Source organism: Barbus barbus, assembly GCF_936440315.1.
Source record: "Barbus barbus genome assembly, chromosome: 32".
Classification (NCBI taxonomy): domain Eukaryota; kingdom Metazoa; phylum Chordata; class Actinopteri; order Cypriniformes; family Cyprinidae; genus Barbus; species Barbus barbus.
Window position 1 is genome coordinate 23,274,281 of NC_136760.1, and position 13,462 is coordinate 23,287,742.

The following is a 13,462-nucleotide window of genomic DNA, read 5'->3' on the forward strand; positions in this document are numbered from 1 at the left end:
AGATGGTGGTTTCAGGCAGAAAATAACCCCCTCCTTTGCCTTAAAAGGCTCCATTTGCATTTCATGAGGCTTAATTGTGTCTCTTGTCCCGCAGTCCATGGTCCAGCGATGCTATGCCTGTCAGAGAGAGCTTCAGAGCCACTGAAGGAGGCCTGATAGATTAAGGTGGACCTTCTGTTTGCGTCCTTTCCCATTGTGTTCCAGAAATGAAGGAATATTATCTCCCTGAAGACTGGAGAATGGATAGCGGAGGCGTTAATGACATTGGGTGGGTAGAATTAAAGGGTTGAGACATGGGCGGGGGGCAGAGGCGACTGAGAGGGACACGATGGATAATGTCATTATTTTGTAGTCTCGTTCTTGACCCGGAGGACACAAACAATTACGGTGGCGACAGAGGGGGGCGTATGGGGCATAACATAGCTTGTGCTGTCTAAAACTGGCGGGATGTGTTTACTATCCAGTTGTGTTCATGGATCAACTCCTAAAAAGTGTGTTTATGTTCTGTTTTGAGTCAATGTGACCTTTTTGGGACTTGTTTCACTATTACATTACAGTTAAATGAACATCTGCATGTGATTTTTTTGTTTATGCCTGAATCTTTGCTTTTATTACCTAATGTTTTGTATTAGTATTTTCTCTTTAAGATACAACATCTCCAGATTAGGGCTTTTGGAAACCGGACAGGCTGCAGCAAATCATTCTGACAGGCTTAAGTTGCAGGGGTTTTCTGGTCACATACATTAATTACCATCATTATAAGATAAGACACATGGGTAATATTAATTTGTCTGCCTTACAGAGATATTCCCAAGAGAGCCCAACATCATCTGATTCCTTTAAATAGTCATTATGAGTATTTATATCTATAATTTATGGATAAATAAAGAAGAATGTGTTTTGAGGGCTTTTTAAATAATGAAATGCAGTTAAAGTATCCAGTTCAGATATAAATAAAATATTTTACATGCATTTATATAGTACGTAAATAAATACATAAATATTGCAAAAATTTAATTGCAAAAAAAGTCATTGTTGTATTTATAAAATAATATTTTACATGTATTTATATTTACAGTAAGTAAATAAATAAATATAGCAAGAATTGCATTGCAAACACTGCAATAAACAGTAAATAAAATATTTTACATGCATTTATGTAGCAAGTAAATAAATATTGCAAAAATTGCATTGCAAAAATTGTTGTATTAATAAATAAAATAATAAAATGTTACATTCATTTATATTTATAGTAAATAAATTATTTAATATTGCAAAAATTGCATTGCAAAAAATGTAATTGTTGTATTAATAAATTAAAATATTTTACATTCATTTATATTTATAGTAAATAAATTAATAAATATTGCAAAAATGCAATTGTTGTACTTATAAATAAAATATTTTACATGCATGTATATTTATAGTAAATAAATTAATTCATTAATATGGCACAAATTAAATTGCAAAATAAAACGTTAATTGTATTTATAAAAAATAATATTATATAGTTATGTTTGTATATTGTTAAAGTAAATCTCAATACACATTTGTCTCCTGCTGAATCATTCTAGTATAAAATGTAAGCAGGAAATTCACCTATTTAAATTTTGTTCAGTGATTTTACAAAACGTGAAAATTCCCCCAGCAAAGAAAGTCCAGCTAAATGAAGACTGATGATTCCACTGCTGATGGTTTCATGAACGGTGTAATTAGATTAAATGGACTGTGACACCTTGTGAAATGGTCTGTGACATTTTCTTTCTCGTCCCTTTTTTCCCTAATCTGTTTTGTTCTTAAACTCTTTTAGTCTTTAACTTTTTTTTTTTTTTTTGCTAGACTTATTTGTGTTAGAAGTTTATTGCACGTTATCATACAAAGTTATCATGAATATCACTGGAGGGCAGCAGCGTGCTTTTGGACAACAATGGGAAATATAGGATCTTGGGGAAAATATACCCTTAATGCTATTTTTTGTAACTGTTATCTAACATTTGACATGTTTAATAGTATTATTTTATATCTAGTGATAAGTTTCATGTAAGCTGTGGTAGTGTTGAATGTGATGCTAACAGGATGTTGATTTACAAATGAATGAATGAATAAATATGCCCTTAGAAATCAATATCACACATGGCATCTGTTAGGTAATTTCTAACGCTGGATGGCAGTCTTTCTCATATTTTCACATACATTGCACTATTTAAATTACACCACTAAGTGGCACTATTTTATAACGTTTAAAAGTTTTATATAACTATTTTATATACGTTTTTTCAGATCAGTAGCTCTCAACTGGTTGTGCTTAGAATTTCCAATAATACAAGCATTTAGCCTAATATGTAGAATTATTCATTTGATATTCATAGGGTTATTTTGTAAAGAACAGCTGATATTCTTTTGCAAACCTGGCAAATTTGAAAATGTTGATGTTGGATCATAATCCAGCAGATGAAACCATTGGTTCATTTGAATTCATATGCATTTCTTTCAGAAAGCAAAAAGAGAGACAATTTTCTGGCAAGCAGTATTTATTTTTAATAGCTTTTAATAAACACACAAACACAAGCTTTCATAAAAGAGGTGAGTCTTGGGTTCTTGTGAATGAACAGTCTTCATCAGAGCTCACACTCCTTCAGACACGATTTACAGTACAGCTGTTTTCAGAAGGAGCACCACGACATTCAATTAAATACAAATATTACACTGTATACAACTGTTTAGCCAGATCAAATGAATACAACACGATTCGGTCGTTATTTCAGGTTTTAGCCTTACGTTGTCAAGTAACGACTGTAAAGTATTACAATTTAGGGAAATGAGCACATGCAACATTTTTCTAGTGCTGGTCCCATGTCAGAACAGACCACATATTGATTATAGATTAATATTCTTTAGGGGATTATCAATCGCTACATACAGAAATCCCTTTAAACACAAGAAATAAAAAGTATCATAAACTGTTTTATTGCAGGCAAAATAAATTATTCTGCTTGCATAAAAGTTGTTCGTTCAGTCACAGAAAAAAAAGCAGAGGGGGATTTAGTTAGACATTCATCGGGCCATTACAACCATGAAAACAGGCAACGTGATCAGTTCATCATAACAAAATATCATTTATTGTTTTTGGAGTTGCAGGAGAAGCAATCTAATACATGGTCCTCAGAATAGGGCCTTTAATTGTAAGTAATATGTTTCTCTATTAATACAATCACATGCTATTACAGTACATTGTGAATACTGTGAGTTATGTGAGTAGAAACGGAGCATCTCAAAACTGGCAGACATTGCAGCATGTTATGCTTCAAGTATTGAAATATCATTCCATGCATGCAGGTGTTATCAGTGGTCAGTTCATAACACATTTTTACACAACAAAACTGCCACTTGGATGCTTTTAAATATGTTTTTCTGGATATATTGTGTATATAGAGGATTGTAAGCTGTCATTTTGATACTTGGGGGAAAAAAACTATACCTTTATTTCATGTTTACTTTATATTTTATATGCAGGGCGTTCACCTCAACTGTTTAATTATGTAATGCCCCGATTATAATAACAGCTAACGAGTGACCAAATCCGTCAAACATTATACATTTAGATTATATTAGCGACATTACTGCCTTTCTCATATCCTGCTGCTAATACTGCGCTTAAAAGTAACTTTATAAATCCAACTAAAATCATTAATTCCTAGTCTCTATTTTTACAACAATTTCTCCATCGCAACCTCCCAAATCGAAACATGTTACTCAGAACACATTTTGTTTGTTTTATTATAAAATGAATATTTTTTCGGTGAGTACTGTATACAGCATTGTGTTATAGGCACAAGCACAAAATATTCAATGGCGTTTTGATTTTGGCTTTCAGTCATGTTATGTCCTTCTAAATAAAGTCTAAATGGCTATTAGTTAAAGGAATGGTAAATACATAGCACCATTTTTTTTGTTGGAAAACAAAAATTATTTTAAAAAAAGCTTTCAAAACTGCAGATCTTACGATGGTGTCTAAGTTACTTCATCTCGAAATTCTCCACGCAGCTTCATTGAAAACGCTTCCTTTCATTGTCCCTATAATTTAATACATGCACTTTGGTTAAAATACATCCAAAACCTTTTTATATATATTTTTGGCCTTATAAGGAAAGAAAAATTGACACAAACACACATTATGGCTAATGATGCACATTTCTGAGACAAACACACTCTAGGCACTTAATTAGCTAAAAGAAAAGCTCTCAGAGGTTCTTTGTCAACAGAGCAAACATAAAATCCTATGTACATATATGTAAAAAGTGTTATAAATAGGTTTTAAACCAAAGATATTATATACACATCTTCAAATGATGACAACAGTATTGAATATGTCTTTTCGGGGTGGCAGCGGGGTTGATTTTGACTGACCCCCTGGGTGAAGATACTGCGTGATTTCACTTCTCTGTGGATGCAGTGCGATACTTGGGCTTCAAAGCTGTATTTCCAGGTGGCGGCCGCTAGAGAGTGGTGCCACCTCACTCTCGTTTTCTCAAGATGACGTAGATTAAGCCACTTATGAACGCCAGAGGGAAGGCTACCCAGGCCAGGATGTAGGAAAAGCCGTAGGACTCTGATTTAGCCACCCAGTCGGAGTTCATTACCGTATAAATGATAGCTCCACTCATAACGAAAAGACCTGGGGGAAGAGGAAGACAAGAAAAATTAAGCATCTAAAAATGAAAAATTAATAGATGTTACCTTACATAAATCTTTATTTTATAATATATATATATTTATTTATTTGGCATAGATGACAACTTCAATGTCTTCTATCTATCTATCTATCTATCTATCTATCTATCTATCTATCTATCTATCTATCTATCTATCTATCTATCTATCTATCTATCTATCTATCTATCTATCTATCTATCTATCTATCTATCTTTACATGATTCCCACCACACTTCCATTTTTGCTCTTTTATATAACTTTTAAAAGTTTGGGGTCAGTGAGTTTTTTTTTTTGTTTATTTGTTTGTTTTTGAAATTTCTTATGCTCACCAAGGCTTCATTTATTTGATCCAAAAATAGTAGCAAAAATGTAAAATTGTGAAATATTATTACAATTTAAATTATAATATAATATAATAGAATTAGTGCTGTCAAACGATTAATCGCATCCAAAATAAATGTTTTGGTTTACATAATAAATATACACAGTACACACACATTTATTATGTATATATAAATACACACACATCCAGCATATATTTTGAAAATATAAAATGAAAGTATTTACATATATTTATATTCATATTATTTATATCATATATAAACATTATAATATATAATTTTGTAAATATAATATACAAAAAATCTCTTAACTATATAAACAAATATATTAATTTTTCTTAACTATATATATATGCATGCGTGTTTATTTATATATACATAATAAATATACACAGTACACACACATATATTATATATACAAAAACTTTTGTTTTGGATGCGATGAATCACGATTAATCGTTTGACAGTACTAAATATAATATAATTAATATAATATATACTTAGGATTTAAAGGATTTAGGAATTAGATGATTTTTTTCCTTGATAGATGGATGGATGGACCTTAAAATAACATTAAATATTTTTTTTTATCAATAAATATATAATCTATTAATATTATTTTTACCATTAGAAACATTGTTTTTAAGGCTTTGGAAACGCTTTTGTGGTCAGGATATTAATTAAATATCCAATCATGTGTGCTGTAATTGAGAATGACGTCATTGTTTACTTTACAACAGTTAATATTGAAAATTACCTGTTACTAATATTTTACTAAGTAACATTTAGCTAAGAATTGCAGTTATTGGCCTAATCTTGACTATAAGGTATGCATGAGAGGGAGGAAATATGACATGGCACTTTCAGCACTTTCTTTTATATGTCAGGCAGACCACAGACCACCCCCAAAGCACCAGTCTTGACATTTCATCTTGTGGCAGCGGCTGTGTATCCAGTGCCAACTCAGTGGGCACCTATAACTGTCTGGCTTTGTGCTGTTTACACCCTCAGCTCTCCTCTGACATTTAGCTTTCAATTAATGTCCATCCTCTCTGATGTGAGTCGCAGATATGAACTCTAAAAGCCCTCAGTACGTACTGAAAGATCAAGCATTCGTGTCGCCCACAGAACTATTCATTATCCAGGCACAGTAATGATCTCTAATAACCCTCTATCTTCATTACATCCCAAAGACGTGAGAATTGAATTAAACATTTCTAATGAGAGCTATCATTTTACATTAGCTCCAGTTACAATACAGTAAATAACTGTAAAACTCCATATCTGATCTCTTATACGTATTGTTTTTCATAAACGGAGAGAATGCTTACTCGTATTGGCTATGTATAACTCTGTCTGCTGCATGATTTAATCTTAAGAAATCGTAACCAAATTATCTGCAGGAAGTGAGCGCATTAAAGGGTTTCCTGCACTGTCTGTGGTTTAATGAGAGTTGACAGGACTCATTAGACTAACAAGACTAAGGCCAAAGGTCTTTCATGTCGCCGAATGAAAGCAAATACACCTCCATAGGAACAGAGGAGATCAGTAGATGTCCCATAGATAATCTTTTATTAATAAATGGTAATTGATCTCGGATCACCTGAGCCAGCTCGCTTAAATGCATATGCAATTTATCGCTCTCCTTCGTTTCAATGGCGAACACTTTGGGTCCATTAACACTGCATGAGTATGTCAGCGTGTTATGACAATCTCATTAGCATCTGCAAACAACCAAATTGATCCACTGATGTTCACATATAACACCACGATACTCACTAGCAAAGATCTGGAATGCTCCAGTGAGGAAGAAGCGTCCACCCTTCTGGAGAGTAAAGAGCTGGCAGAAGAACAGGAGGAGAGACAGGAAACTGAAGATGATTGACAGGATCATGAGAGCTTGCACTGCCTGGATCCAAACTGAAAAACAGAAAGCATTTCAAAACATTAGTGCATTTCCTTACTCCTGAAACCACTTAGGGCAGTTTGAGCTTTGCAGAAATTAAAACCTTTGCTCTTGGGAAGGAGACAGTCACACGAATGGACATTAAGCAGGTCATTATTTATTTTCTCATCTGCTATTCTCGATCGATCACAACAGATGTAGCAGTAGTTGCACTTTTACATTGGCGTGCAATTGGAGATGTGCACTTAGATATCTCTATGTATTATTTATAATGACAGAGGTGAGTTTGCAAAAAAACAAAACACTAACTATTGCTTCATAATGAACTCTTGTTGTTGCATTTAAAGTTTTGATGGCTGTTTCATGGATATAAAGAGCACTGGAGAATCCAGGAACTGTTAATGCATTGTGCAATCACATAATGAGGTTTCTATTCCTAAAAGCTCTTAGCAGGTTACCAGCACCTGATATTGATCCTCACTTGACATACCAGGACCATAACACAGCAACTTACAAGGAGCTCCATTAACTCTATATTACCTGCATTTGATGGCTTTAAAAGCCCCCCGTGTGTCATTTTTATCCTGCATTAGAGCCATTCCAGCCTCTTCCATGTGTGTACAGGAAAGTAAATGTTTGCATTAGGACTTGTACAGTATAACAGGAAACATTTCACTTGCTTTGCACATACACAAGGTTTTTAAAATCTTCTTATGCTTTAAATCTTCTTAAGTCTCATTCTCACCAGGCTGCACTTCTTTAATTAAAAATATAGTAAAAACAAGAATATTTTGTATTCAATATATTTTAATAAACAACTGAAAGCTTAAAAGTACAGCACTTATTTGAAATATGAAGTCTTATTTGTATATTTAATTGGTCTGAATAAAAGTATTAAATACTTTCCAAATCTACTAACCCAAACTTTTGAAGCTTTAAACAATAAGTTCTTCCATCAATTGAAAGTCAATAGCGTGCTGTGAGACTGGTTTGAGGGAGTTTGGGATTGATGAGGAATGTCATGACAGATGTTTTAGTTTAATGTTCAGCGTGTATTCTGGCTTTGGAATGTCCCATTATGTACAAATTGTTCTGTGTTTCTGTTTTACCATTGTTATCCTCAACAGAGTTTTAAAGGGATACATTCACTCATATCACTCATTTTGTTTAAAACCTGCATGAGTTTATTATTAAAAATGTTTCAGCTGTTTTTGCCCATACTAGGAAAGTCAATGGGGTCCAAAACTTTGACTTTCATTGTACACTCTTAAAAATGAAGGCTTATCTATAGTTCCATGAAGAACCTTTAAAATCAAGGGAACCTTTCTATTGCACAAAAGGTTCTTTAGATTAATAAAATGTTCTTTTTCATACTAAGAAACACCAAGTTCTTTTAAGAAGGTTCTTTTGGGAACCCAATATGGTTCTCCAATGGCATCACTATGAAACCTCCCTACTTAAACCTGTATTTTTAAGAAAGTATGAAAACAGAAATTTTTCAAAAATATCTTTTGTTTCCAAAGAAGAAAGTCATAGTGGAATGACGACTATGAATACAGGCCCGTTAACACACCAAGAAAGATAACTATAACAATATATTAGTGTCCACACCTATGCACAATAAACCTGTGTTATGCTGTCTGCCCCTTTAAATACTTGAGTTAAGCAGGCTAGATTCTGATTGACTATCAATGTTTTTATCATTCATCCACTGGGGAAAAAATAGTACTTAATGTTAAATTGATAGTTCATCAAATTCTGTCATTATTCAACTTTAAGGAAACATTTTGCTGTTCTTCTAAATCATACAGTAAAATGTGTCTAGGGAGGAGCGTGAGCATGAACATGTCATATCTCTCTGTCTATCTCAGTCTCTACCTTTCATGCCCAAGCAGTAATAAGTGGAATGCATGGGTTGTCCAGCATGTCTATTTCTTATCCAAGGGTCAGTCCTGTAGAATCAGGTTTCTACCTCTCTCTCTCTTCCCTCTCATGTTCAGCTGTGTATGCCGCTCCCCTTATAGCCACTAGAACTGTCAAACCCCTAAAACCGATCGGCGTACTACAGATTAAAACGAAATCAGAGCCTCCAGAAGAACCAGATCATCTACTAAATCCAGTTTACAATATTGCTTGCTTCCAAGAATATAGAAACATTTGATCAGGTCCTGGAAAATCTGGGCTCTCAAGATCATAGACAAATCAACTACTTTGCACTTTTGTGGGGAAGAATTGGCAATACGAATGATCCAAAGTTTAGGCAATGATCTCATTAACAGCAAAATCGTAACGCTCAGGCACACATGGATAACCCTAAAAGGACAAGAAAAGCCCGTAAACGGTTTGGGCTTGTAACAATCTCCGAATGGAAACAACTATGGCAATGGCATTTGTTTTTCTCAGAACATCTCATCAGAGACCATGTGAGGAGACTATTCTAGTATGTATCCATAAATACTAGGTTCTTCTGCTATCTGTGTTTTGCACCTACACAATACAAACGATACAATACATCTCTCTCAACAATGAAGTAAAAATAGAAGCACATCCCCTCGTACCCTCGTCTATTTACGCACTGTTACTAAGTTTATCTAGAGTTGTGACATTTGGAGTTTCCTGATATAAGGTGCGGCTGTAGTCATTTTGAGCTTGACAGCACCCTATGTATTTCTGTCAGTCATGCATCTAAGGCAGGGATTTGTATTGCAGGATAGAAGGTTCGTTTTGGAAAGCGGAGGCCTTGTGTTTGCATTTATAGGGGTACGTATGGTCCTGGGTGTGAAGAATGTGGCTTAACAGATGATAAATATGCACAGCGAAACATAACACAGGAGTGCAAGTTCGTACGCTGATAATAGACTGCCATAACCCCAGTTTGGTGCATGAAATGGCTCTCTATAATAGGATGATGAATAGGATTTCACGCATGCTTTAGCTGCCAGTGTTGTGTAGCTTTGCCATGCCAGCTGTTCTGCATCACTCATGGTGTAAAATACACCATTCAGGTGATCTTAGGTTGGCTTTGCACTTGGTTTGATTGCTTGTTTCCAACCCAGGTTTGATTTAATCCTCTTGATTTGTCCCTGCCTGTCTAGGGATTGTGCTGAAGCACAGAATGTTTGCCTTTTATCCAATGTAATGAGAAGGAGAACATTTTCCCTCTTGATTAATCACCAACATCTTTTACAGAATGCCATCTACATTTGTGACCCTGGACCACAAAACCAGTCATCATAAGGGTCAATTTTTTGGAACTTGAATTGATGTATGGTTTGATATGATAGGACAATAATTGGCCGAGATACAACTATTTGAAAACTTGGATTCTGGGGGTGCAAAATAATCTAAATATTGAGAAAATCGCCTTTAAAATTGTCCAAATTAAGTTGTTAGCAACGCATATTACTAATCAAAAATTAAGTTTTGATACATTTACAAAATATCTTCAGGGAACATGATCTTTACTTAATATCTTAATGATTTTTAGCATTAAAGATCTATCATTTTGACCTACAGTATATAATGTATTATTGGCTATTGCTACAAATATACTTGTGCTACTTATCGATTTAATCTGTCCTTAAAGTAGTGTACATGAAGGTTCATATTTGTTGTTTGTGTGCAAGTTAAACGTCATCTATAACATTCTAATTAAAAGGTCAATCTGGTCATTACATGCACCAATGAAAGGACTTTCTTCACAGCCTAGATGACGAAGTCACCGAATAGCAGCCTTTTTCCAGCAGCATAGCAGTGACACGTGAGCGAGCGCAGGAGAGCAGGACAGAAACACCGTGTGCCAACCCCCCGCACCACGCCCTAAACAAACACGCCACATTATAGGTGCTACGCCAACTGACTGAGAGCTATGAAATAACACAGCAATGCATTCTGGTCCCGCCTCATTACCAAAGTGCAAAGAGAGGCGTTTCCCACTCTGAAATATGACATCATCTCACCCTCCAAGAACAGCCAATAGTGTAACAGTGATCTGATTGAGAATGTACATTACTTAAAAATATGCTTTTTTTTTATGCATTAAAGAACACCATTCTTTAACATTCTGGTATACATGTTGCATGGCAACAATAACTAAAAAATGACAACATAAATTTGTATTTTAACCAAAAACGTCATTAATAAATGTTTCTCTCTCAAACTGTGTTAACAAACCCGACTCTGCCATTTTGATTTGTGGGTGTGGCTCAAATCATGCCGCGTTCGGCCTATGGCGATCTGGTGCTATGCCATTACAGACAGATCAGTCTAAAGCTAATCTGCTTTGAATGCTCTACCTCTGCCCCACCCCATATGTTCTTAAACCTCCTTGCAACCCAGCACTCTCCACTCCCAAACAAGGGGCCCGAGCTCAGCGCTCCGGCAACCAGACTATTTATACAGAGCTGATGTTGAAGAGGGGTCTGTTGTGGGTTGAAATGGCACTCTTGAATTCTCACCCCTAGATGGCAGTACAGAGGTGTGAGGCAGAGAGGGCACACCCACCACAAATTGTGGTAAACAGGCAAAGGGGCTTTGACAGTTATGCCAGGATCAAGCCCTCCATGAATAACCTACAATGTGTAACATACCGAGGGTGGCTCTTTAACCCTTTACAGAGAGGCAGACATTTTCCTATCTTGAAATTAATATTATTGCACCACATTTTGGGGTTTCATCACACATTCCTTTTTGAACAAATCTAAAAACATAGCAGGATCCTACCTCCAGTGTCAGCAGGGTCACAATTGGACACTCCATTCAATGTGGTGCAGTTTGTCCAGAGGTCTGAACTGCTGTTGGGGTTAACAACCCATGCCTGTTAGATTCAAAAATACTCATTAGCATGGGTTAAACACATCCAAAATGTTCTCCTTCAGTTAGTTTTAATGCCTGGTTGGGAGTTTAAAAACGACTCTAAATTGATTGAATTGTCAATTTCATATCAGAGAGACTGTAGACAGTAGACTGATAGACAGACAGACAGAGAGAGAGAGAGAGAATCTCTATTAATCTTTATCAATAAATGAAGCTTCAGAATACTTACACTGACTATAGTTGACACGAGGAGCAGAACCAGTGCTGCCACATGCAAGACGACGATTCCCAGTAAGAGGAGCAGCATGATGTTTCCTTAAGGTTCTGTACAAACACAACACATTTTTTATATAAAATACATCAATGACCAATTACTAGCTACTGTATAATATAGCTCTTTAATGTTATTTATGCTATTGGATTTAGGTTATTAATAATTATAAAAAAAAATACTTAATTATTAATAAATCATATTTTGTGTCACTGGAGTTGAATATAATATAATATGCAAGCCTTTTTCTAAATAAAAAAAAAAACGTCAAAAGCTCTTTTATTATAAATTAGTTTTTGATTTATTAAAACTTTCTTGAGCTTCCAATAATTGCATTTCAGAACGCAGTTAGTTGACATCATGTAGGCTACACCATTTTCCACCGTCAATTTTGGCGCAAAAGAGTGTTACAATGAAGTTGACAAGTGCAAAACCAGCGTAACACTAAGTGTGAATAAGTCTTATTCTATAATAATTAAGCAATGACATGAGTGTCTCTTTATAAATTTAGCCTAGATATCATTATATGGATGAGTCAAAGCATGAAAGTGGCTTCTCTTATCCTTAAGGCAAGATTTACTCTCCTCTCTGATCCGCTCCGGACTTTTTAATATTCATAAACAGGCAACGTATGTTTGCACTGCAATATAAATCCAACTTACTGCGAGCAAAGCGAAAGTAAGTCCACACAAATGGATGAAAACGCCGAAATGCAGCCGCGTCACTGGTGTCAAAAGTACTGCGTATTTCCAAAATCCAGTTCCCTGCGACTAGATTAATATGCTGTATGGAGCAGCAGCTTTAAAGTGTCTCATTATGGAAGTACTACGCCCTTTTTCTGTGTGGCTTCGTCAGGCGCGCCCCTGTGACAGCAACAGATCCACCGCGCACACTGTGCGTAAGAGCGCAGGAAAACCACAGGGTTCTTAGTCATACAAAGTCAACTAGAGCTATGTTTGGTTCTCATGGATACCAGCGTGGTTGAGAAAAAAAAAAATACTATTGTGCTAGTAGGTTTGTAAGCTATGTTCTTCTTAGAAAGCAGTGGCTGAAACACTGTTGGTAAACTAAAATAAAATGTATTTAATAAATGGAAAAAGTTTTTTAAATAGTCTTATTGATTTTGCAGATTGATATAATAAGTAAAATTTATCCATAAAGACAGAGAATTCATACTTTTTTGCATAACTGTAACACTTTAAACTGGAATAATGTCTTTATCCGTATTACAGTCATGGTTAAACTGCAAACACATGATTATAACAGAATTAGTTTGACTTTGAACTCTGGATTGTTTCTACAGCAATAGAGCAGGCATAGGAATATTGCTATCCAATGGCAATACTGTATATAATGTTTTCATTTGTGGCTGTTCAAATAAACAAGCACAACTAGTTTGGGAGCTTTTTTTGGCTC

General features: G+C 35.0%; 1 protein-coding gene across 1 annotated transcript; it reads right to left on the reverse strand.

Annotated features, from left to right (window-relative positions):
* Nucleotides 1-2,517: 2,517 nt before the first annotated feature.
* Nucleotides 2,518-13,004, reverse strand: LOC306852146 (peripheral myelin protein 22-like). The gene is made up of 5 exons (XM_079388809.1): nt 12,709-13,004; nt 12,005-12,099; nt 11,683-11,776; nt 6,834-6,974; nt 2,518-4,675 (listed from the first exon to the last, which is right to left on the reverse strand). The coding sequence occupies exons 2-5, from the start codon at nt 12,080-12,082 to the stop codon at nt 4,515-4,517; spliced, it is 474 nt and encodes a 157-aa protein (XP_079244935.1). The 5' UTR covers nt 12,083-12,099; nt 12,709-13,004; the 3' UTR covers nt 2,518-4,514.
* Nucleotides 13,005-13,462: the final 458 nt, after the last annotated feature.